This window comes from Sminthopsis crassicaudata, chromosome 1 (genome assembly GCF_048593235.1).
Source record: "Sminthopsis crassicaudata isolate SCR6 chromosome 1, ASM4859323v1, whole genome shotgun sequence".
In the NCBI taxonomy this organism is placed as follows: domain Eukaryota; kingdom Metazoa; phylum Chordata; class Mammalia; order Dasyuromorphia; family Dasyuridae; genus Sminthopsis; species Sminthopsis crassicaudata.
In genome coordinates this window covers 49,145,367-49,169,229 of record NC_133617.1, presented here as the reverse complement: position 1 = coordinate 49,169,229, position 23,863 = coordinate 49,145,367, and the positions used below count along the sequence as shown (strand labels likewise).

General features: G+C 46.4%; 2 protein-coding genes across 2 annotated transcripts in view; one reads left to right on the top strand and one right to left on the bottom strand.

The window, feature by feature from the left end:
- The window catches only part of POLRMT (RNA polymerase mitochondrial), a 39,737-nt gene extending 30,901 nt beyond the window's left edge, over positions 1-8,836 (bottom strand). Inside the window, exons 1-2 of the mRNA XM_074301976.1 lie at positions 8,616-8,836; positions 7,618-7,707 (exon numbers count right to left, since the gene is read on the bottom strand). Of these exons, the coding sequence (XP_074158077.1) occupies positions 7,618-7,707; positions 8,616-8,718 (193 nt within the window). The 5' untranslated portion in view covers positions 8,719-8,836. The remainder of the gene's footprint in view (positions 1-7,617; positions 7,708-8,615) is intronic.
- Positions 8,837-12,822: 3,986 nt separating this feature from the next.
- On the top strand, positions 12,823-21,797 carry FGF22 (fibroblast growth factor 22). The gene is made up of 3 exons (XM_074301974.1): positions 12,823-13,464; positions 20,742-20,845; positions 21,138-21,797. The coding sequence occupies exons 1-3, from the start codon at positions 13,221-13,223 to the stop codon at positions 21,330-21,332; spliced, it is 543 nt and encodes a 180-aa protein (XP_074158075.1). The 5' UTR covers positions 12,823-13,220; the 3' UTR covers positions 21,333-21,797.
- Positions 21,798-23,863: the final 2,066 nt, after the last annotated feature.

The following is a 23,863-nucleotide window of genomic DNA, read 5'->3' as shown; positions in this document are numbered from 1 at the left end:
CACACACTCCATGCAGAGGCCAAACTGTACCAAACTGTTCCTTCAATTCAACGTCTCCTCAGACCCTGCCATCTCTTTGCATGTCCCATCTCCTCAGTTCTACCTCTTAGAATTCCCAGCTTCCTTCGAGGCTCTCTCCCTCTCAAATTAACTGTGTTTCCTTTCTCTTGATGTTATATGTCCCAAGAAAATGCCAACTCCTTGAAGACAGGACTTAGGTCAAGGCCTGGCACACAGAAAGCAATCAATCAATATAAGCTTGTTTAACTACTGCACAGTAGAGAGAAGATAGTTCAATAATACTCCAAGGAGCCATCATTTCCTTGTTATAAGTCCTCTTCCCTCCACTGATTCCTACAGCCACTTAGATAAGGTCTCTGAGAATATCCCTTGGCTCTGGCCAACACTTCTCCAAACTTAGCTGGGCAGGTCCTTGAACAACAGACACACAGTTCATCACTGTGGGTCCTAAGCCCTGAAAGAAACCTTTTCAACTTGCAAGGCTCTTCTGGCCTGCCTGGGAGAAGGAGGGGAGGCTTTGCACCCTAAAGAGCAATCAGTCAAGCTCTTTATTAAAGTTAAAATGGGCACATTTTTATCCTCTTTAGGATAAAAATTAACACTTTGTAAAATACTTTTCTCATAGAAGCTTTGAGATGGAGAGAGTACAGGGAATGATCTCCACTTTACAGATAAAGAACTCAAAGAAGCTGAGAATTCCCTGTTCCTGAGGGCCAGAGTAAGGCCCCACATTTTGAGAGCAGAGAGCAAGAAGCAAGCATGAGATTGCATGGTAAGGATGACAGGGGCTACAAAGATCAGAAGAAGGGAAAGACTGCTCTAAACAGTAAGAAAAAGCTCTAGAAAGAAGACAGGAGGCATCCCTGAGCACCTCCAGCTTATTCCTTCCTTCCTTCTTTCATGTATTCAGCAGATGTTAAATAAGTGCTTATGCGTAAGGCTCTGTGATTCAAAGAAAAAAAGGAAATCATCCCTGCTCATCAGGAATTAACATTCTCATGTGGGAAAAAAATAGAAACACATGTCATTTATAAAGTAAACTCAAAATAATTTTCAGGAAAGTAAGAAGAACAAGAGAAACACTAGCAACTTGGGGGGGAGGGGGAATCAAGAAGCTAAACCTTGAAGGAGCCAGAGAACATAAAATCTGATTAAGGAGTTCCCCACGAGAGCATGGGACACAGCTCCTGAGACACCAAGAGGGGAATGGCCTGGAGGCCAATTCAGAATACCATGCTGTGTGAAGGAAGGCCTGGACAGCGACAGCCCAAAGGCTAGCCTAGAAGCAGTGACTGGGAGCCACTGGAATGGCAGGGTCAGACCTAAGCATTAGGAATATCAATTTGGCAGCATTACAGAAGATGCATGAAGTGGAAAGAGCCCAGGAGCAGAAAAGTCACCTTCATTTGCCATTAATTATGCATGGCCAGTGGAGTAATTTTTTTTTCTTTAGTAACCTTAATGTATATGTGTGAAATCTCTCCAAAATGAAATTTCCTGAGAGAATTCCATAATTTTCTAATCCCTTTCAATGCCATGTACAACATTTACAGTGAAGAGTAATGAACTAGTGTTTGATTAACCCAGGATCCCAACTACTAGGGTAAAGACATTTTAACAAAAAATTCTAGAAAAGGGAAAGCAGTTAGGCAAAAATTTATATTTAGAGTATAATTTTCTTTTTCTTTTTTTTTTTTTGCTGAGGCAATTGGAATTAAGTGACTAGCCCAGGGTCACACAGCTAGGAAGTGTTAAGTGTCTGAGATCAGATTTGAACTCGGGTCCTCCTGACTTCAGGGCTGGTGCTCTATCCACTGCACCACCTAGCTGCCCCCTAGAATAATATTTTATACCACATACCCCAATAAGCTCCATATATATATATATATAAATAAAATAAAGACACCTGCACAGAAAATGGAAGGAGGTACCTTTATATAACTATACCCCAGAGAATTCCTAACAAAGGATAGAGGCGTTCCTAGAAGATACAAGACAGTTTTGATTGCTTTTAACAAAACTAAAAAGTTTTAATAAAAATAAAATCAATGAAGCTAGAATTAAAAGGGAAGTAATTCAATGGGGAATAAAATCTTTGCAGTAACCATGCTGCAGTTGAACCTCAACATTCACACATTTAACTTTCTTGACTTCAAGCAGTCATATAATTTTATTAGTAACCTCATTTTCACTTTTACATTGGAAAGTCTGCACATTTGTGGCTATGTGCAGTAGACAAAAAAAATGAGAATCCTGAAACAGCCTCTCACCAAAAGTGCCAGCTTCTTGCCTTAGCATATGCTTTTCATTCTGGAACAGGTCAATCACAGAGCCAAAAGGGAGAATAGAAATGGCAGGTTGCTCCTTGTCCCTTGCCTTTTTTTTTTTTTTTTTTTTTAACACCTCAAGGTTCTTGCATTTTGCTGCTCCTGCTCCTGCCCCTTCCTAATCAGTTTGGTGTTGCTTCTCCTCTTTATTTTATGGGTTATTTCATGGTTACTGTCTTAGGAAAAACACATGTAATCAGAATCAGTGTTTCATTATAAAGAACTGTATGCAGAAAAATGTATTTTCAGCAATCTCTAGTGAAGGATTATAGTTTTTGGTAGTAATGAGAACCTAACTTCCTATTTTCCAGTGTGAAGTATCAACATTCACATTTTTTACTTTTATGCTGTTTTCTAGGAACATTACACCCACAAAAATTGAGGACTGACTGTGTGTTAAAGATCCGACATCCAAAATGCCCTTGAAACCGATACAAACATAAGAACAAAAGTCATTCCCAGTTGTTTTGGGCCTTCCAGCAGACCATGACATCAAGGAAGTGATGCAAGTGAATTGGATTTTAGTGAAGGTGGGCTGTGCAAAGTCACCAGTCACACTTTCTCCTGCAGAGCCAGTGGCTACATAAGGATAGGGGATGGCTATGGATACAATGGGAGACCTGGGTCTTTTTTAAGCCTTTCTAACAGGTCTCAGCTTGACTGAGGAGACTACCTATTCAGTGATTAAGAATAGGCAAGAAAGAAATGAGACAAAGAATGCCCTATTTTACCTAACTTAAAAAAAAAAAAAAAAATCAATCTAGGAGGGTAAGCCCCTCCCACTTTCTGGTCAGAACAGAAACAATTGATAACCTTGGGATTCTTAGTCTATTATTTCTTTCCTGAGCATCATGCCTTAAACCCAAATCACTCAAGACTCTCATAGATTGGCCAACAAAAGATTCCAGGACAAGCCCTGCTTGGTCTGCATTTGGATCCTAATTGTTTCAGAGTGAACATAAATAGCAACTGTTTCTTCTGGTTAGAAATCCTAAAGGTCTTCCCTCCTCAGAGGGACTTTTCTTTAAACCATGTAAAGACCTTAGGTTAAAAAAGTCAAGATTTCCCACACCATCTCCAATCATTCTGAGCTATACCTTGAAACTGGAGCCCAATGGCTCTGGAGAAGAAAATGAAGCTGATGACTTTGCCCAGGCCGCCCTCATTTTAATCCAATTCACTTGCATGTAATAAAATCATGATCTTGTTCTGAGGAGCAAGGACATTCCCAGTAATTAAGTGGTCAAAGGACATGAATAGGCAGTTTTCAAGAGGAATATTAAAAAGTAGTCAATAACCATATGAAAAAATGCTCCAAGTTATTAATAAAGAAGAAAATACAAAATGAAATTGTGATGTTTTATGAAATGTATGCATAGTACAGTGTCTTGCACATAGTTGCTTAATAAATGTTTACTGAATATTGAATGTTTCACTTCACATTTGTCAAATTAACAAAAGCCTAAAACAGTAAATGTTGAGGGGGAAAGAGAGACTCAGTAACTATTGTTCATTTTCTTTTTTTCCTGAGGCTGGGGTTAAGTGACTTGTCCAAGGTCACACAGCTAGGAAGTGTTAAATGTCTGAGACCAGATTTGAACTCAGGTCCTCCTGACTTCAAGGCTGGTGCTCTATTCACTGTGCCCCCTAGCTGCCCCACATATTGTTCATTTTCTTTTCTTTTCTTTCTTTTTCTTTTCTTTTCTTTTTTTTTTTGTTGTTGCAAAGGAAGGATTGTATTCACAAGGTAAAAATAATCTGAGAAGAGAAACAAAACAAAACAAAAAAAAACAATGCTCTCAGTTTACACTCATTTCCCAGTGTCCCTTTTCTGGGTGTAGCTGATTCTGTCCATCATTGGTCAATTGGAATTGGATTAGCTCTTCTCTATGTTGAAGATATCCACTTCCATCAGAATACATCCTCGTACAGTATCATTGTTGAAGTGTATAATGATCTTCTGGTTCTGCTCGTTCCACTCAGCATCAGTTGATATAAGTCTCTCCAAGCCTCTCTGTATTCCTCCTGCTGGTTATTTCTTACAGAACAATAATATTCCAAAACATTCATATACCATAATTTAGCCAACCATTCTCCAATTGATGGGCATCCATTCATTTTCCAGTTTCTAGCCCCTACAAAAAGGGCTGCCACAAACATTTTGGCACATACAGGACCCTTTCCCTTCTTTAGTATTTCCTTGGGATATAAGCCCAGTAGTAGTATGGCTGGGTCAAAGGGTATGTACATTTTGATAACTTTTTGGGCATAATTCCAGATTGCTCTCCAGAATGGTTGGATTCTTTCACAACTCCACCAACAATGCATCAGTGTCCCAGGTTTCCCACAGCCCCTCCAACATTCATTGTTATTTGTTCCTGTCATCTTAGCCAATCTGACAGGTGTGTAGTGGTATCTCAGAGTTGTCTTAATTTGCATTTCTCTGATCAATAGTGATTTGGAACACTCTTTCATATGAGTGGAAAAAGTTTCAATTTCATCATCTGAAAATTGTCTGTTCATATCCTTTGACCATTTATCAATTGGAGAATGGCTTGATTTCTTATAAATTAAAGTCAATTCTCTGTATATTTTGGAGATGAGGCCTTTATCAGAACCTTTAACTGTAAAAATGTTTTCCCAATTTGTTACTTCCCTTCTAATCTTGTTTGCATTAGTTTTGTTTGTGCAGAAACTTTTTAATTTGGTGTAATCAAAATGTTCTATTTTGTGATCAATAATGGTCTCTAGTTCTCCCTTGGACACAAACTCCTTCCTCCTCCACAAGTCTGAGAGGTAAACCATCCCATGTTCCTCCAATTTATTATGATTTCGTTCTTTATGCCTAAATCTTGGACCCATTTTGATCTAATCTTAGTATGTGGTGTTAAATGGGGGTCCATGCCTAGTTTCTGCCATACTAATTTCCAGTTTTCCCAGCAGTTTTTGTCAAATAATGAATTCTTATCCCAAAAGTTGGGATCTTTGGGTTTGTCAAACACTAGATTGCTATTTTTATTCACTATCTTGCCCTGTGAACCTAACCTATGCCACTGATCAATTAGTCTATTTCTTAGCCAATACCAAATGGTTTTGGTGACTGTTGCTTTATAATACAGTTCTAGATCAGGTACAGCTAGACCACCTTCACTTAATTTTTTTTCATTACTTCCCTTGAAATTCTCGACCTTTTGTTGTTCCATATGAATTCTGTTGTTATTTTTTCTAGGTCATTAAAAGTTTCTTGGGAGTCTGATTGGTATAGCACTAAATAAATAGATTAGTTTAGGGAGTATTGTCATGTTAATTATATTCACTCTGCCTATCCAAGAACACTGAATGTCTTTCCAATTATTTAAATCTGACTTTATTTTTGTGGCAAGTGTTTTGTAATTTTGCTCATATAATTCCTGACTCTCCTTTGGTAGATATATTCCCAAATATTTTATACTATCGACTGTTATTTTGAATGGAATTTCTCTTTGTATCTCTTGCTGTTGGATTGTGTTGGTAATGTATAAAAATGCTGAGGATTTATGTGGATTTATCTTGTATCCTGCAACTTTGCTAAAACTCTGAATTATTTCTAACATATTGTTCATTTTCAAAGAAGATCATGATATGATGGATGAGAAGCCATGACATGCAAGTGAATTGGATCAGGTGAGGGAGAGCTGTGCAAAGTCATCAGCTTTACTTTCTCTTCCAGAGCCATCTAGATCAATAATATATCACTAGTAGAATCATGAATTGGTTTTAAATTGATTATGACTGTTCTAGAAAACACCTTTGGTATTAAAAAAAGTCATTAACCCAAATACATCCTTTGAACTAGTCAATTAGTAAAAGGCATAGACTCTAAGTAGATCAAAGAGAAGTAAATGTCCTATATGCATAAAAATATTCATAGCAGCAGTTTTTGCAAGTAAGAAATCAGAAGGGAACTGAACCAGAGATTGAGAAATGGCTGACAAGTTGGGGTATCTGAATATTATTGTGCTGAAAGAAATAAACAAAGAATTCAGAAAACTTGGAAACGCTTACATGACCAGATGCAGAGTAAAGCAAGCTGAACCAGGAAAGATATACATGCAATGACCAAGGCAACTTAAAAACTTGAAACTCCAACTCATGAACAGTCATGACTTCAAAAGAGTGATGGCAAAGTCAACTGACAGCCTTCCTCAGTGATGGGAACACTCCCCAGACCCATCATCATGAAAGAAATCTGTTTTGTGCTTATCTGGCCGCCCAGAACTAAACCTACTCTCTTCCCAGCTTTGCCCAAGAAGGAGGAGGCTCAGAGCTACAAGGCAGCATCTGCTCAGGATGCACTAGATGGTTCCCAGTTCTGGGGCCATGATCCTATAACCTTCACCTGGTCTAGGAAGCAGCTTCCCCACAAGCCTCTGAAATGACCTCCCTCTAAGCTTCTTGAGCTCTCCCCTCCCCTCCTTCTGGTGTCACTTTTTTCTGTAGTTCTTTGCAAGGAGGGGGGGAGTGAGGGAGTGGGGGAGTGTGTGTGATAATTTCCTTAATGAAGCCAAAACCTGCTGGAGAAGCTTTGCACGTCACCTTCTATACTCAGAAACACTCAGAAGATATTTAAATCTTAAGTGAAAGAACACATGAAATTGACAGTTATTAAGTGAACATTACTCTCAAGAAGCTTCCCTTCCCTTTGGGAGATTTGACCATTAATTACCACATGGAGGAGAGTCGGGAAGACCGGAGTTCAAGCTCAGCCCCAGACACTCACTAGTTGGAAGAGCCTGGGTTAACATGTTTGCCTCAGTTCCCTCATTTGTAAGAAAGGGCTGTGAGGATCAAGTGAGATGTTTGTAAAACCTTAAAGCACTTTCATGCAGCTGTTATTATTGTGTTCTCAGGGAAGGAGGTTTGGGTGGTGCCGGCCCAATCAGGGGATGGAAAAAAGGTTTCTGGAGGAAGTGGAGCTCCTTCTGGCCACGAGGGCAGCAAAAGTTCTCCGAGGTAGAAGTCAGGAGGAACAGTCTTCAAACATGGGGAAAACTCACAGAATAGGAAAAGCCGCCTGGGAAAGCAGACCACTCTGGCAGCGCCCAGCATGTGTATGGGGAGTGAGCATGGAAGCAGGCAGAGGAGACTGGGAAGGGCTTTCGATGCCAAACCCATACCCTGTCTAAGACTGATGGAGGCTTTAAGGCTCCCACAACCCGCACTCTGGGACCAAGATCTACCAACGGGACACGGTTTTTGGCACGCCTCTCCCCTATGGGGCCATCCTCACCTTCCAGCAGCTCCACCTGCCCCGCGTCCCTCCTCCTGTCCTGTTCTGGAGCATTGACGGAGTATCTTCTGCCCCACGTCCATGAGACCCCTGTAGGAAAGGAGACAATTAGCTCTGGAGCCTCAAAGATGTTGGGAATGGCTCCAGGCCCCTTCATGTTTGTTACTTGGCTTGCTCCCCCCCCAGGGTCAGGACGCCAGGGCCGGGGGTATCGATGGGCAGGGGCAAAGCTGCACCCACATCCTGACTGCCTGCTTGTGTGACCCTGGAGAATCACGTGCAGTTCCCAAGGTGGAAGCTTTGGAGACCGTCCCTCAGCTGGGGCGTTCTCAGAAGCTCCCCCCCAGGGTGCTCATAGGGACAAATGAGATGCTGTTGCACAGGAAGCTTTTTGGATGCTGGCCTCCTTTATTTATTAAACACCTACTATGTGCCAGCTCATCCAGGGCTGGGATGTGCCCAAAGCTAAGGGCTTTGCAAACAGGATCTCATCTGATCCCTGGAGCCAATCCGGTTGGTAGGGGCTACTGTTACCATCATTTCCATTTTGCAGCTGGGGAAACTGAGGGAGGAGAGTATTAATGAACTATTATGACTCAGGATTTGAACTGGGGTCTTCCTGTCAACTCTATCCTTATGGCCAAGGTCAAAGGTCATGGACTTTCCAGAGGCTGAAGGATATTGAAGAAACAAGGTGGAGGGCATTCGAATATGAAGAAATGGGTTAGAGGTCAAAGGGAAAAGTCAGTGAATGTGGGTTCAAAGGTCGGGTCACTTTAGTTAAGTCAAAAATCGAGGTTCCTTGAACTTGCGGTCGGCGTGAAAGGTTAGTTCTTTAACTTTAGGGATGAAAAGTGGGATCACTAGACACCTGACCCCCACGGTCTCGGGTAAGTAAGGAATCAAACGGGTGTTGGGTGAGAGGAACAGAAAGACTGCTAAGGGTCAAATGTCACGAATCTAAAGTCCGGACTGGAATTCGAGGGGCTCCCATTTACCTTTCTCCGGACCGGGGGAGGAGCAGCTCTCGGGCCGCAGGGCTCGGCCGAGTCCCGACGCCCCCCGGCTCAGCAGCGAAGCCCTCAGACGAAGCACCGACATACCGGCGGCCCCAGGGGCCCCGGCGCAGCACGAGGCTCACCCAGACCGCCCTCCCTCCTGCGAGCCCCGGACCGGAGCGTCCTCTAACGCGCAGGCGCCGCCCCCCGCGCTGACTGCTGGGAGTCGTGGTCTCCGCTCCCTCGGAGAAGCGCTTCCCTGGGCGGCCAGGTGGCGCGCTCGACTCCAAATCCCATGGAGCCACGCGGAGGGCGGGGTGAGGCGGAGCTCAGCGATGATACGACTTCTGATTGGCTTTGCTGCTTACCCGTCGCGCTCCGGGAGAACGCCTGAGTGAGGAGAGTCTGTTTGGGGAAGGGCGGCTCTGGGACCTGAGCCTCCTGCGCGGCTTCTTCCTACGTCCCTGCTATCCCAGTCTCCCCAGAGGTCAGACACCCGCCTCAGGTCTCCAGAGTTGTTCTGAGGCCCGAATGAATGAAGTGCTTGCAGTTACATGAACGCGAGCGAGGAGGATTCTCTTAGTCCTGCCAGGCTCCCAACCCCGCCCCGCGCGAGTCCCCTAGCCGACGCCGTGTTTATTAGACTGAAATTTCCTTAAACTCTTGGGAGGTTTGAGCACGCTTCCTGGTACACAGTAGGGGCTTACTAAATGCAGGGCTAGTGAGCGAGCGAGCCTCGTATCCCAGGTGCCTTTGGTGGGTAGAGGGATTCCCTCATGCTGCCCTCAGCCAACGCCGGGTCGGAAGGGGGACGGGAACTCCCGGAGGGAATAATAGGAGGGTTGGCTCCTACCCGCCTGGACTCCGAAATCCTGACGCGGGAGCCGGAGGTCAGTCCCAGGCAGCGCCCTTCCCCCCTTCCTTCCCGTCCCGGAGAACGTGGAAAGTCTGGCGGCTGCTCGCCCTGGTTTACCGACGGGGGAACAGAGCCAAGAGCAGGCCAGGGCAGAGCCCACAAGCGCCCGGGCTTTTAGTCCCCGGCTCTGCCCCTCGTCCCAGCCAGGGCCCTCCCGAGTCCACCTGTGGCTCTGAGCCTTGGGCACCCAAGCACAGGACCCTTCCTGAGGTTCGGGGAACGCTGAGACGCCCTCCTGCCATCCCACTCTGCCGGTTGTGCTACTCGTGGGTGTCACCAGAGCTCCTGCCAGGGTGTCACCCATGCCTTCACCTCTTTGCTATTTAAAGAGCCTCCCCCACGGAGGGGGGAGGGGCGGCTCAAGACCTTTCACCCTTCCCTGGTCACTCGCCCCACCCCACGTCTCTCCGTGAATCACCTGCTTATAGGTAATGGATGCCTGCAATCAGAGAGTTTAGAGACCGTCCAATCTGAGGCTCAGATTTATTTTTTAATAAGAGCTTTTTTTTTTTTTTTCAAAACACATGCGTGTTTAATTTTTCAACAATGATCCTTTGGATCAATTTGGATTGTTCCACATTTTTCTCTCCCTTTCCCCCAAGGAATCCAAAAAATGTTAAACATGTTAAAAAGATATATGTTAAATCCAATATATGTACACATATTCATACAATTATCATGCTGCACAAGAAAAAAAAACAGATCGAAAAGGGGGAAAATTAGAAAACAATAAGCAAGCAACAAAAAGAGTGAAAATGCTATGTTGTGATCCACACTCAGTCCCACAGTCCTCTCGGTGTATATATGTTCTCTTCATCACAAGATCACTGGAACTGGCCTCAGTCATCTCATTGTTGAAAAAAGCCAAGTCCATCAGAACTGATCATGATTTTGTGGTTGTTATGTACAATATTCTCTGTCATTTCACTCAGCATCAGTTCATGTAAGTCTCTCCAGGCCTCTCTGAAATCATCCTGTTGATTGTTTCTTACAGAACAATAATGTTCCATAATATTCATATATTATAACTTATTCAGCCATTCTCCAACTGATGGGCGTCCGCTCAGTTTCCAGTTCCTTCCCACCACAAAGAGGGCTGCCACAAACATTTCTGCACATATGGGTCCCCTTCCCTTCATTAAGGACCTATAGGTCCAAATGTAACACTGCTAGATCAAAGGGTACACAGAGTTTGACAGCCTTTTGGGCATAGTGCCAAATCTCTCTCCAGAATGGTTAGATCTGTTCAGTTTCACCAACAATGTATCAGTGTCTCAGTTTCCCACATCCTCTCCAACATTCGTCATTATCATTTCCTGTCATCTTAGCCAGTCTGAGAGGTGTGTAGCAGTACTGAGGCTCAGATTTTACAAGGAGGAAATAGACTGAGAGTCTGTGGTCATACAAGAAGATGCAGAATTGGGATTTGGACTGATGTCTGCCCCAAATCTGGGGCTCTTTCCATGATTTTATCTTTTAACCTAAAGAATCTAAAAATTCTTGTTAAAGAATTTTTAAAAATGAGACAGAGAAGGAATTGGGCCAAAGTACCATCTCCCCAGCTGATGGACTCCCAAGTAGCCCCCGTGGGGTGATCTTGAGTCATTCCCACCCTCTCCTGGGCTTCAGAGGATCTGGACCTAAGACACACTCAGATAGCACCTGGTCAATTTTTTTTTAATTAATAATTTTTTATTATATATATATATTTTATAATATTATCCCTTGTATTCATTTTTCCAAATTATCCCCCCCTCCCTCTATTCCCTCCCCCCGATGACAGGCAATCCCATACATTTTACATGTGTTACAATATAGTCTAGATACAATACATGTGTGTGAATATCATTTTCTTGTTGCACAATAAACTTTAGATTCCGAAGGTACATGCAACCTGGGCAGACAGATATTAGTGCTAACAATTTACATTCACTTCCCAGTGTTTCTTCTCTGGGTGTAGCTACCTCTGTCCATCATTGATCAACTGGGCACCTGGTCAATTTTAATTTTATAGATGAGGAAACTGAGGCCCTGAGAAGAGAAAGCCACTGAGCTATCGATGAGATAACAAGGTCAGTGGGTCCTAGTGGAAAAGCCCTGGAGAGCTAGTTGGGCTCTGGCTCTCCCTTTGCCACTGCTGCACCTAGGTGACCCTAGCCAAGACCCCTCCCCTTTCAGTCCTCAGTTTCCCTCCTCTTAAAACTGAGGAAAGAAGTAGCGCTCAGGTTGTGTGAGGATCCTCCTGACTCCAGCCCAGTAGATGGGAATCCCTCCTTCTCCTCACTGGTGTACCACACACACTCCCCTGTATACAGTGTCTCTTACTTGCTGACTTTTGGTCCTGACACACACAGCCAGCAGACACAGACAAACACACCCCCGCCCCCGACACAGGATCACATCACACCTCCATAACCGCTGAGCTGCCACATCTGCTGCTGGGCACACGAACACAAACACACACCCCCACACAAAAACACACAAACAGCATCGTCAGAGACGCCCACGCTAATAGAAGCCAACTCTCCTGCATCCCTCCCGCTTCCTGGCTCCCCACCCCCATACATGGCTCTCTCTGCCCCTATCTCTCTCCCCCTCTGCTCTGGCTCTCTCTTTCTCTTCTTTCTTCTTTCTGTCTCTTTCTCTTGTCTCTGTCTTTCTTTTTCTCACTCTTTTTCTCTATCTCTGTCTCTTTCACTTACCCCCTTCTCTCCTCTCTGTCTCTGTTCTGTTTTTCTCTCCTGTCTTTCACTCTTTCTCTCTCTGTCGCTCTCACTCTCTTTTTCTCTCCTATCTCTCTTTTTCCTGTCTGTGTCTGTGTTTCTCACTTTCTGTTTTTTTCTCTCTCCTCTCTTTCTCTATCTCTCCTCTCTCTCTCATTCTCTCTCTCCTCTCTATTTCTTTTCTCTTTCTCTCATTCTGTCTTTCTCATTCTCTCTCTGTCTCTTCTCTCTTTTTCTCTCATTCTCTTCTCTATTTCTTTTCTCTTTCTTTCTCTCATTCTCTGTCTTTCACTCTCTCACTCTCATGCACCCCCATCCACGCTTCCCTTTTCCTTCCTTTACACCCCCCACACACAATCACACACCTTCACTAGGACCCTCAGGGCAGAAACACGGGCCAGTAAAGCCCAAAGAATTTTGTGAATGAGCCCCCACCCCCCCACACACTCCCGCCGGGCACGGCCCGCCCCCTTGCCCTCCATTGGTTCAGTAGGGGAAGCCCCGCCCTAGAGGGAGGGATGGTTTGAATCAAGCCTCAGAGCTTAAGAGGTTCGGGTAGAAGCCCGGGGAGCCCGCAGCAAGAGCCACCCTTCCGAGTTGACAGCAAAAGCCGGGGAACCAGACACACCCCTCTCGTTTTCCTTTCCTTGCGGCTGCCCGAGAGAGGGGACTTTGGTGGGACCTTCCAGGAAACATCAAGCTAGACTTCTAAGACAGCAGGTTACTCCCAGAGTGTCCAACCCGCCCATTTTACAGAGGAGAAAACTGAGACCCAGAGCTGGTCACGGAGGGAGTCGTGGGTAGAACACAAGCCTAGGGAGCTGGGAGGAGGCTGAGAGCTGAACTAGGTCCCCAGAACCGCCCCTCCAACCTGCCCTCCCCGCCGCCTGGGACATGGAGCATCGGAGAAGGCCAGCCAGGCTTCGCCTGGTCAGCGAGCGGGAGTGAGCCAGCCAGCCCTCTACCATGCCCCCGGGGCCCTGGCTTTGCTTGGCCTTGCTCCTCGCAGCCCGGGCCCAGAGCTCCTGGAACTCCTGGCCCACCCAGCCCCGGCAGCTCAGCGACCTGGGCAGTGCGCGGCGCGCTCGAAGCTACCATCACCTGGAGGGTGACATCCGCTGGAGAAGGCTCTACTCCTCCACCCACTTCTTCTTGCACATTGGGCCCAGTGGCAGGGTCGAAGGCACACGGCAGCCCCACTGCCCCAACAGTGAGTAGGGCAGCCTGAGGAGGGGCCTGACCCAGATGGGGAGCCCCAAATTACAGGGGGGCGCAGGCTCCCAGGGGGGTGGACGGACAGAACAGGATGAATAATAGGGACCAGAGGGAGCCCAAGGAAATATCAGTGTTTGGCCTAAAGGGAGGGTGGGGGCCCCCAGGAGCAGAAATGGACCACAGAAGACAGCCCAAGTTCAAGGACAAAGGCACTTTTTTTCTGTCATGAGTGAGTAGGTACCCTTCCACCATCATATATTTTTAGACTGCCCCAATCTAGAAAAAGACCTTTTTATGGAGGAGGAAACTGAAACTGAGAGGAGAAAGATCCTGTCCAAGGTTAAACTGACAACAATGGGCTAGGGCTCTCATGGATCCCAGGCTTTCCTGCTCTTGAGGGGCCAAGGGACAAGGGTCCTTGTTCTCTCAGGGATGGTGACCTTGCTGCCATATTGGACTTTTGTGTGAAGGACCAGAGCCTAAAGTGTGAACTGGAGAGAGAAAGGAGGCCCTTAGGGTCCCAACTGTCTTTGGGATGGCTGCAGGATTGGGGCGACACCCAGAGCCAGCAGTCCTGGATTGGGGGATTTAAGTCCCCCCAACACCGGACTCCAGGCTAATCACCTGCTACTGTGTTTAATGAGAACCCAGTGAGTAATCACCGTAATTAAGGAGGATAATAACCCTCTGCCCTTCCCGGGGCCCCTTTCATCTGGAGATCTCAAAGCACTCATTAGCCCATGGGCCTACCTGGGTGAGGACAGAGGACAGGGGCAATTTGCTCAGCAGATGACTCAGTGGGGGGCTCAGTAGCTAGCACCCAAGCATCTGGCTTCCCTCTGATGGAAGAGAGAAAAGTCCCTTTCCCGGTCAGTATTCTGAGAGCAGCTAAAAAGAGACCCAGGAGTCCTGGGCCTTCCATGCACTGTTGGGTTTCCCTAAGATACATCTAGCATCAGTGCTTGAACATCTGAGCAGGGAAGCTTTTAAACTCAAACCTGACCCAAAGCTGCTCACCTCTGGCTCCATTTACTCCATGACACTTCTATTTGGTCAGTAGTTCTCTTCAGGCCAGATTTCCCCATAACTAGCCCTCGGGCACAGTTACTGCTGATCAGCCCTGACTGGAGGGGAAGCTCCCTGGACCACAAAGTCTACCCCTTTGCCTCAGGCTCTTTGCCCCTTTAATCATCTCTGCCCACATCTTAAGATGACATAGCATCAACAGAAGCAAAAGGTCCACAGTGAGAGACAAGGATGGACACTGCTCACAGGGCACTCTGTCCAGTTCTGGGACCCAGAGGAAAGCAACCAGAGAAGGGGAGTAGGAGGAGAGAAGGAATTGAGAATTTCTATCCCAAGAAAAGATGGAAGAACAGGGGAAGTCATCATTGGTGGCTCTCTTCAAGCTGAGGATCACAGGTCATGAGGAAAGGGTTAAGCCTTGTCCAGCTTGGCTCCTAGAGGCCATTGTATGTTAGGGAGGCCAACTTCAGTTTAAGTCTCTAATAATCAAAACTGTCCCAAAGAGGAATTCTCTAATAAAGTAGGTCTTCAGCTAGAGGCTCAATGACCACTGGTCAGAGAGGGAATTTCTATGCAGTGTCAAATGGACATGATTCTCTCTGAGCTTCCACTTGGCCCTGAGGTTCTATGAGTCTTCCTGACTGGGCTGAGGAAAGGGGTGGAAGCTAATCCGGAAGCTCCAGCCCCAGCTCAAGCCTCAGAGGCTGCCCTGTCTAGCCCCAGCTACTAACCCCTCCCTTTCTCTCAAGACACAGCAAAAAGTGCCTGTGTAGGAGTGTAGAGAGGTGAGAAGTTCTGGTGGAAGGGATGGGTTCAGGCTTGAGAGTTGGTACTCTGGACCTTTTGGGAAACGGGGAAGGCAGCCACAGGACTATGCCCTCAGCTTCCTCAGCAGGAGCCCTCCCTAGGAATCAAAGCTCTGTCCTGCCTCCAAGTCTTTAGGTAGCCCTGGGACTGTGGCCACAGGAGACCAGTAAGGAAAGCCAGAACCAGATAGCAAGACAAGCCAGAGGCTGGCGAATCTTGTTCTAATCCTGCCCTTGGCAGGCCTGTGCCATTCGTTTCCTCTCTGTCTCTTCACTCCACCTGCTTCAGGTGAGCAGATAGTACTAATATTCTCTATGGGCCTTGTCATTTCTGATAATCTGTGAAGTTCTATAAACTTCCCCCGATAACAGGCTCTATCTCATCATCTTGGGAAGGGAGAGAGGGCAAGGAGGGTGCTTTGGTGCCAGCAGAACTAGTATCAAGGTCACAGGTGTCTTTCAGAGGAGATACCAAGGGGTGGGGTTGGGTGTGTATGAGCAGACATGGAGAGAGATCACAGGCCAGGGGTGGAGAGAGGGTCCCCACAGGAAAGCCCTCTTCCCCTTATGAGGCAGAGATGGAGAGACACAGGTTAGTGGTGGAGGGAGGGTCCCCACAGGAAAGCCCTCTTCCCCTTATGAGGCAGAGATGGAGAGACACAGGCCAGGGGTGGAGGGAAGGTCCCCACAGGAAAGCCCTCTTCCCCTTATGAGGCAGAGATGGAGAGACACAGGCCAAAGGTGGAGGGAGGGTCCCCACAGGAAAGCCCTCTTCTCCTTATGAGGCAGAGATGGAGAGACACAGGCCAGGGGTGGAGGGAGGGTCTCCACAGGAAAGCCCTCTTCCCCTTATGAGGCAGAGATGGAGAGACACAGGCCAGGGGTGGAGGGAGGGTCCCCACAGGAAAGCCCTCTTCCCCTTATGAGGCAGAGATGGAGAGACACAGGCCAGGGGTGGAGGGAGGGTCCCCACAGGAAAGCCCTCTTCCCCTTATGAGGCAGAGATGGAGAGACACAGGCCAGGGGTGGAGGGAAGGTCCCCACAGGAAAGCCCTCTTCCCCTTATGAGGCAGAGATGGAGAGACACAGGCCAAAGGTGGAGGGAGGGTCCCCACAGGAAAGCCCTCTTCTCCTTATGAGGCAGAGATGGAGAGACACAGGCCAGGGGTGGAGGGAGGGTCTCCACAGGAAAGCCCTCTTCCCCTTATGAGGCAGAGATGGAGAGACACAGGCCAGGGGTGGAGGGAGGGTCCCCACAGGAAAGCCCTCTTCCCCTTATGAGGCAGAGATGGAGAGACACAGGCCAAAGGTGGAGGGAGGGTCCCCACAGGAAAGCCCTCTTCCCCTTATGAGGCAGAGATGGAGAGACACAGGCCAAAGGTGGAGAGAGGGTCCCCACAGGAAAGCCCTCTTCCCCTTATGAGGCAGAGATGGAGAGACACAGGCCAGGGGTGGAGGGAGGGTCCCCACAGGAAAGCCCTCTTCCCCTTATGAGGCAGAGATGGAGAGACACAGGCCAAAGGTGGAGGGAGGGTCCCCACAGGAAAGCCCTCTTCCCCTTATGAGGCAGAGATGGAGAGACACAGGCCAAAGGTGGAGAGAGGGTCCCCACAGGAAAGCCCTCTTCCCCTTATGAGGCAGAGATGGAGAGACACAGGCCAGGGGTGGAGGGAGGGTCCCCACAGGAAAGCCCTCTTCCCCTTATGAGGCAGAGATGCAGAGACACAGGCCAAAGGTGGAGGGAGGGTCCCCACAGGAAAGCCCTCTTCCCCTTATGAGGCAGAGATGGAGAGACACAGGCCAAAGGTGGAGAGAGGGTCCCCACAGGAAAGCCCTCTTCCCCTTATGAGGCAGAGATAGAGAGACACAGGCCAAAGGTGGAGGGAGGGTCCCCACAGGAAATCCCTCTTCTCCTTATGAGGCAGAGATGGAGAGACACAGGCCAGGGGTGGAGGGAGGGTCTCCACAGGAAAGCCCTCTTCCCCTTATGAGGCAGAGATGGAGAGACACAGGCCAGGAGTGGAGGGAGGGTCCCCACAGGAAAGCCCTCTTCCCCTTATGAGGCAGAGATGGAGAGACACAGGCCAGGGGTGGAGGGAGGGTCCCCACAGGAAAGCCCTCTTCCCCTTATGAGGCAGAGATGGAGAGACCCAGGCCAGGGGTGGAGGGAGGGTCCCCACAGGAAAGCCCTCTTCCCCACAAGATTCAGGATTTTAACATAATGGGAATTTTCTAATCATAGTTTTAAAGCTGGAAAGGAGCTTAGCAGCATCATTTAGTCTAATCTCATTTTACAGATGAGGAAAACTGAGGCCTAGAGAAAGGAAATGATTTCCTTCCCAAGCTCATCTAGCCAGTGAGTGGATGAACCACGGCTCTTAACATGAAAACCAGAGCCCTTTTCCTCCCTTCCAACATAGAATCCAGTGCATCAGAGTGGGAAGGGTCCTTCCATAGAACCTAGTCCCGGCCTCTCATCTCACATATTCAGAATCCTGACTCCACCACTTATTGGGTGACTTTGGGTAAATTAACTTTACAGAAAAATGCAGGGTATTTCAGGAGACCATGAAGTGAGATCCGTGTGCCTGAGGCAAAGGGTCTCTGTATAAAAATCTGCAGGGGAGGAGAACAGGGCAGGAGGGGGGGTGATGGATTAGGGATCCATCACGCCAAGTTTGGACTTTTTCCAGTGGGATGTGGAGACTTGAAAGATGCCCAAGAACTGGACAGCGAGGTGGCTCAGAGAACAGTGACCCTAGAGTTGGGAGGACCGAGTTCAAATCCAGCTTCTTATTAGCTGTGTGATCCTGGAAAGTCACTTAACCCCAAATGCCTTGCCAAAAAAAAAAAAAAAAAATTTTAAAGAGCATTAGGAAGATAATTCTGGTATATGGTACCAAAAAGATTCAATGACAAAAGAGTGGAGTTAGAGAAATTAAAGATCCAGGCAAAAGGGGACATGGGTCTAAAATAGGATTCAAGGGATTTAAAAAAAAAATTTTCTATCAGAGATTTGTCTCTTTGCCTAAATGTCTGCCATTGCCCTTGAGGGCAACCAGATAATTGAGCGTGGATAGCTCCAAGTGGCCCACTGCTGGTCTTGGCCACTATTTTCTGGTTCCACGGGGAAAAGGGCAGATTTGTGTCATGCTAAAAGAGTTGGAGGATGCAAGGTTCAGTCCTGCCTCAGTTTCCCCATCTCTGACATGAAGAGGTTGGACATGATAGTCTCTAAGACTCCTTACAGATCAACTGCTTTCTCGAGGAAGAATGGACAGGCTATCAAATCCTCCTTGTCTCTACCTACTCAGGACACCCACTCCATTCTCCCTTTGTCCCTTAGGGCCATCTCTCTCTGCTGAGATGGAAGACAGATTCTCTGGACCTGAGATAGGCAGCTGAAGAGGTATGGGATATAGCCAACAGAGAACAGGATTTGGAGTCAGGAAGATCTGGGAAGACTCCTACTATAGCTGGGCGAACCTGGCAAGTTATTTAAGCTTTGGAGATCAGTTTCCTCATCCATAAAATGAGGGGGTGGGACTCAAGGCCCGACACACATACATACATGCATTTACACATCCCTTTTAGCTCTAAATCTATGATGCTGTTAGATTTTGCCTGGCTTAATGAGTGGTGGCTTCGGAGGTCAAAAGCTGGTGGTGGGGGAGACACCAGTTTGTGGAATCGTAGGATTGACCCCATTCTACCAGCCTGATCACACTGTTGAGCCTTGGAGAGGTGGAGATAAGGTTAGGGAAGTAGGGAGACCTTAACTGCCTGTCAGACAAGCTGGGACTTTTTCCTGGAGGGAACAGGGAACCAGTGTTTAAATGGAGAAGAGCTAGGGAATCACAAAACAGTAAATATTATCTAAGAAGGACTTAAAAAGATAGAATAGAAATTGTCATCACTTGAAGAATCCTTAGAACATAGAGCTGGGAGGGCCCTTAGAACCCAGGATGTCAGAGATGGGAGAATCTTTAGAACACAGGATGTCAGAGCTGGGAGGGAGGGCTCTTAAAATACTAAATGGCAGAACTGGGAAGGATCTTAAAATATGAAATATTAGAACTAGAAGGGATTTTAGAGATTGTATAATAATTATAATGGTAGTAGTAAGAGTAATAAACATAATGTCATTTCTGTATCATTTACCATGTACCAGGCACTACTAAGTGCTTTACAACTGTTTCCTTTGATCTCGCCACAGCCCTGGGAGGTGGCTACTATGATGATCCCCATCTTGGTTTGGGGAAACTAAGGCAGAGGCTTTGAGTGATTTGTCCAAGATGATACAAGTACCTGAGGCTAAATTTGAACTCAGAGCACTCAATCCACTGGCTGCTTCAGTGGAACTTAACCTTAACTTAGCCTTACCTGACAGATAGCAGGAGAGGAACTTTGTCCAGATTCCAGAATGAACTGGAGCCAAGATTAGGTCTCTCAAGCCCCAGGCCCAGGTTGTTCCTGCACAATTTAAATAACTTTTCTATCAGGATAAAAAACCTCAGGATAGTTCAATCAAGTTCCTACCTATCTGATTGGAAGGCTGCCAAGTAGAGGAGGTGAGCAGTAGGAAGTGAGGTCAGGTAGGAGGTCACTCCCCTCGCCCCTTCCATTCCTCCTTCCTCCCAGCTACCCCTTCCCCATGTCAGATAGACTCTGCCAGTTCCCCCACCCCCAGCTGGCTGCTGTGGTGCTCCCTCCACATTCCAGCTTGCTCCCACGCCCTGGGTCCGGCTGTCCGGCCCTGCTCGCCTGCCCACATTCCTGTGGGAGCTGGGCTCTCCCAGAACCTGCCCAATGGGCTGCTAGCGCCGGCCTCCTCCCTTCAGGAGCCTGGCTATGGGACAAGAAAGATGAAAAAGTCACTGGGAGAAGATGGCCAGGGGCCTGTGGTACCCATGACCCTTTTCCACCTCCCCACCACTGGGAAGAGCCCCCAGGTTAGACTGAGGAGACAGCTTCCCACCCGTGCATCCCATCCAGGAAATGGCTCATTCCTCTTTTCTATAACTAAATAAAAGCTGTTTCTATTTCAATCACTTTTTAAAGATTTACAAAGAGCTTTTCTCCTAATAGCTCCATAAGGGAGGCAGTGAATTATCTCCATCTCAGAGACGACTTGCCTCCTGAGCTCGGGATTCAGTTTCCTTGCTTCAGCTCCAAGCTCTTAAGCTACATTGATGGAACATTTTAATGTTTACAAGGACCAGCAGCTCCCATTTGTATGGCGGGTACTTCACAGTTTATACCACAGCCCTGGGAAGAGTGGAGGTTGTGTATTAATTATAGCCACTTTAAGAGAGAGGGAAAGCTTTCCCTGGGATATCCTAGACAGGTACCGCTGGCAGAGCGGAGTCCTGGGCTCAGCCCCCGTCACTCCGTTGCTGACTTGGCTGCTCTTGTCCACCCCAGTGTCTTTTCTCCTCAGGCATTGTGGAGATCCGCTCTGTCCGAGTGGGCGTTGTGGCCATAAAAGCAGTCTACACAGGCTTCTACTTAGCCATGAACCGGAGGGGGAAGCTTTATGGAACGGTAAGTATTCCCCTGGGGGCAGCAGGGAGTGGGGGGCTGCCCGGTCCAGAACAAATCTGGAAGGAATCTCACTGGACTGGGCACTCTCCTCATTCCTGGCTGTGGAAGCTTCCCCACTTTGAGGCCCTTGGGAAGATGGAGACTTGGCGCAAGTCCTAGTGCCATCCCCGATTCCTGTGGGACCCCATCATGGCCCTCTCTGAGCTCTTTGTTCTCATGGGGTCCTACCCCTCTGGAATTCCAAGGAGCCCTTTTTGGCTTTTTGCCCCCATCCTGTCTTTCTCTTTTGCAGAGGGAATACAGCCCCAATTGCAAGTTCATGGAACGAATTGAGGAGAATGGCTATAATACTTATGCTTCCCTTCGCTGGAGACACGAAGGCCGACAGATGTTTCTGGCCCTGGATGGACGGGGTGCCCCTCGCCAAGGTGGCCGGACCCGCCGACAGCACCTCTCCACTCATTTCCTGCCTATCTTGGTCTCCTAAGCCTGAAGAAAGAGTTCTTGTGTATAGATATATATATTTTTTTTCTTAATTTATTACTTTAAAAAAGACAAACAGGGGAAAGGAAGATAACTCTTTTTGAAGACCTCGTAAAAAAAAAAAAAAAAAAAAAAAAAAGCCTGGGGAGTTCCCAAGCCAATAACTGGAGAACGTAGAGGCCCTGAAGATTCTGGGATGCTCAGCCCCCAGAGAAGAACTAGCCACTGATAGACTGTATATTTATTATACAAATACTTGGAACACAAAATTCAGCTATATTAAGTGGCATTTCTGCAGTATCTTAAGGCTTATAAAATGTTTTCCTCACAACAGACCTATGAAAGAGGGAGCACAAATAAAATTATTGCCATTTTACAGAGGAGAAAACTGAGGCCAGAAAAAGGAAGTAAATTACCTAGATTCACACAGGTAATAAATGGGCTGAATCAGTACTTAAGCAAACTCTAACCTCTTGACTTCAAACTTTTTCTCTATGCACTATGTTGTAACCCAGTGGCATTGGGTCCCCACTTTCCTTAGGAGAAGGGGGGATGAGGTTCAGAATTCTATCTGCTATTCTTCGAGGTGGCTCTGAGCTTCAAAGTAGGCAGGATGGCTACTGGCTGGACCTGATTCAAAGTGCCTTTGAGAACTAAGAGTCTCCTGGTTTCCTCTCCACCATGAAAGGCTCCAGGAAAAGGCTGGGCCCAGGTGAGGAGCTAGGTTGACTCTAAGGCTAGAAACATAATAACTGTATATCCATCCTTGGGGTAAATGCTTATGCTTTTTTCCTTTGAATTTCCTCCATCTCTATCATGATGTTACTGAAACTTGGAAGGGACAGATAGGAAAAAGAATGTCAGAGCAAGAAAGGTCCTTCTTCACCTTGTAGACTGGTACCTTCCAAACACAAGAAGTACTCCTCCCTGAAAAGCATCTTCTCAAAGGGAGTTTGTCACTGTCAGGTCCTTAGATGAGTAAGAATGACCTATTTGTGAGCTTAACAAAGTGGCTTCCCTTCCATTCTCATATGCTTGCATCACCCTGATGCAGAAGACCAGACATGAATTATTACTGTTGTTTTACAGATAAGTAAGCTGAGGACTCAGAACAGGAAAGGGACTTATCCAAGGAATTATATATCAAGTTACACATCTAAGGAATTATATGACAAGATAGGGTTAGTAACTAAGGAGTCTTATTTCTTAGAAAGAGACAATTCAAGAGTTAGAATTAGGTCCCATCATTTTTAATAACCTTCAGCAGGTCATTTTCTCTATTCCATGCATGAATTTCTCCCTCCACTAAGGAATGAGTATGTGAAATAATACTAGCACAATGAACCCCACATTGTGAGCTTTCTAAAGTGTTCATGAAAGAAACATAGGTGGTTACTATAAATTCATTTTTTTTCTAATATTCTACTTCATGTTGCTACTGAAACTTGGGAGGGACAGATAGGAAAAAGAATGTCAGAGCAAGGGTTTTATTCAATTAAATTTCAACAAATATTCATTAAGCACTGATAATATAAAACAGAGGTTCAGTACAGGGGATACAAAGCAAAAGCCAAAATAGAACCTTTTCTCAAAGAACTTAACACTCCTTTGCAAGTTCTTGGTTGTCCAAAATGAAGGGAGCTAAAGAGCAGAAGAGCGAAGAGATAATTTTGTTTCTTCTTTACCTTCCTTCCTCTTTAATTTATGTTTTAGTCCCTTAATTTCTTATTAGTATAGTAAGAATTTCTGGCACCATATCAAAAAGTAAAAGATAATGGATATCTTTGCTTTATCCCCAAACTTATTGGAAAGGCTTCCAATTTATCCTCGTTACATGAAATACTGGCTCTTGGTTTCAAATAGATAACTTTTATTAAGGAAAGAGTCATTTTTTTTTAAACAGGAATGATAATGATCATGGTTTGAGGGGAGTCCCTACTCCACTATCTCTCCCTCCTTTCCACCTTTCAGCTACCTCTACCCAGGCTCACAATCCTATTATATCAATCTCCTAGTAGGAAGGAAGCATCTTGAGTCACATATTACCTCAATTCTGAATTCAAACTCTGTCCTCCTCTGTTCAAGGGAGAGGCCAAGGGAATTTTTTCTCTCCTCTGTCCAAAAGGAAACACCCTATATTAAGACTAGGGCACATACTTAGGTACCTGGGGCCTGAATCACCAAGAAGCCAAGACCCTTCCCAGTGAGAGAATGGCAGAATGTGGCAAGAGCCCAGGAAGAACCATTCTGCACCAGCAGATCTGGCATTTGCTACTCAAGTGCACAAAAACTCATTTCTATTAGACTGTAAGCTCCTTGAGAGCAGGAACTGTCTTGCCTTTTTTTTTTTTTTTTTTTTTTTTTTTGCATCTTCAGCACTTAGCAAGGTGGCTAGCACATAGTACATGCTTAATAAATGTTTATTGATTAATTGATTAATTTCTAATTCTAGGAAGCCCAATGCAGATAGGGGTATTAGCTATGGAGACCAGATTGGGAAATGGAATGAATCTGAGCACCCAGAATCATGTACAA

Coding starts and splice junctions, on each gene's coding strand:
- FGF22 (XM_074301974.1), top strand. CDS start 13,221: ATGCCCCCGGGGCCCTGGCTTTGCTTGGCCTTGCTCCTCGCAGCCCGG. Junction 13,465..20,741: donor GCAGCCCCACTGCCCCAACA/GTGAGTAGGGCA, acceptor TTTTCTCCTCAG/GCATTGTGGAGATCCGCTCT. Junction 20,846..21,137: donor GGGGGAAGCTTTATGGAACG/GTAAGTATTCCC, acceptor TCTCTTTTGCAG/AGGGAATACAGCCCCAATTG.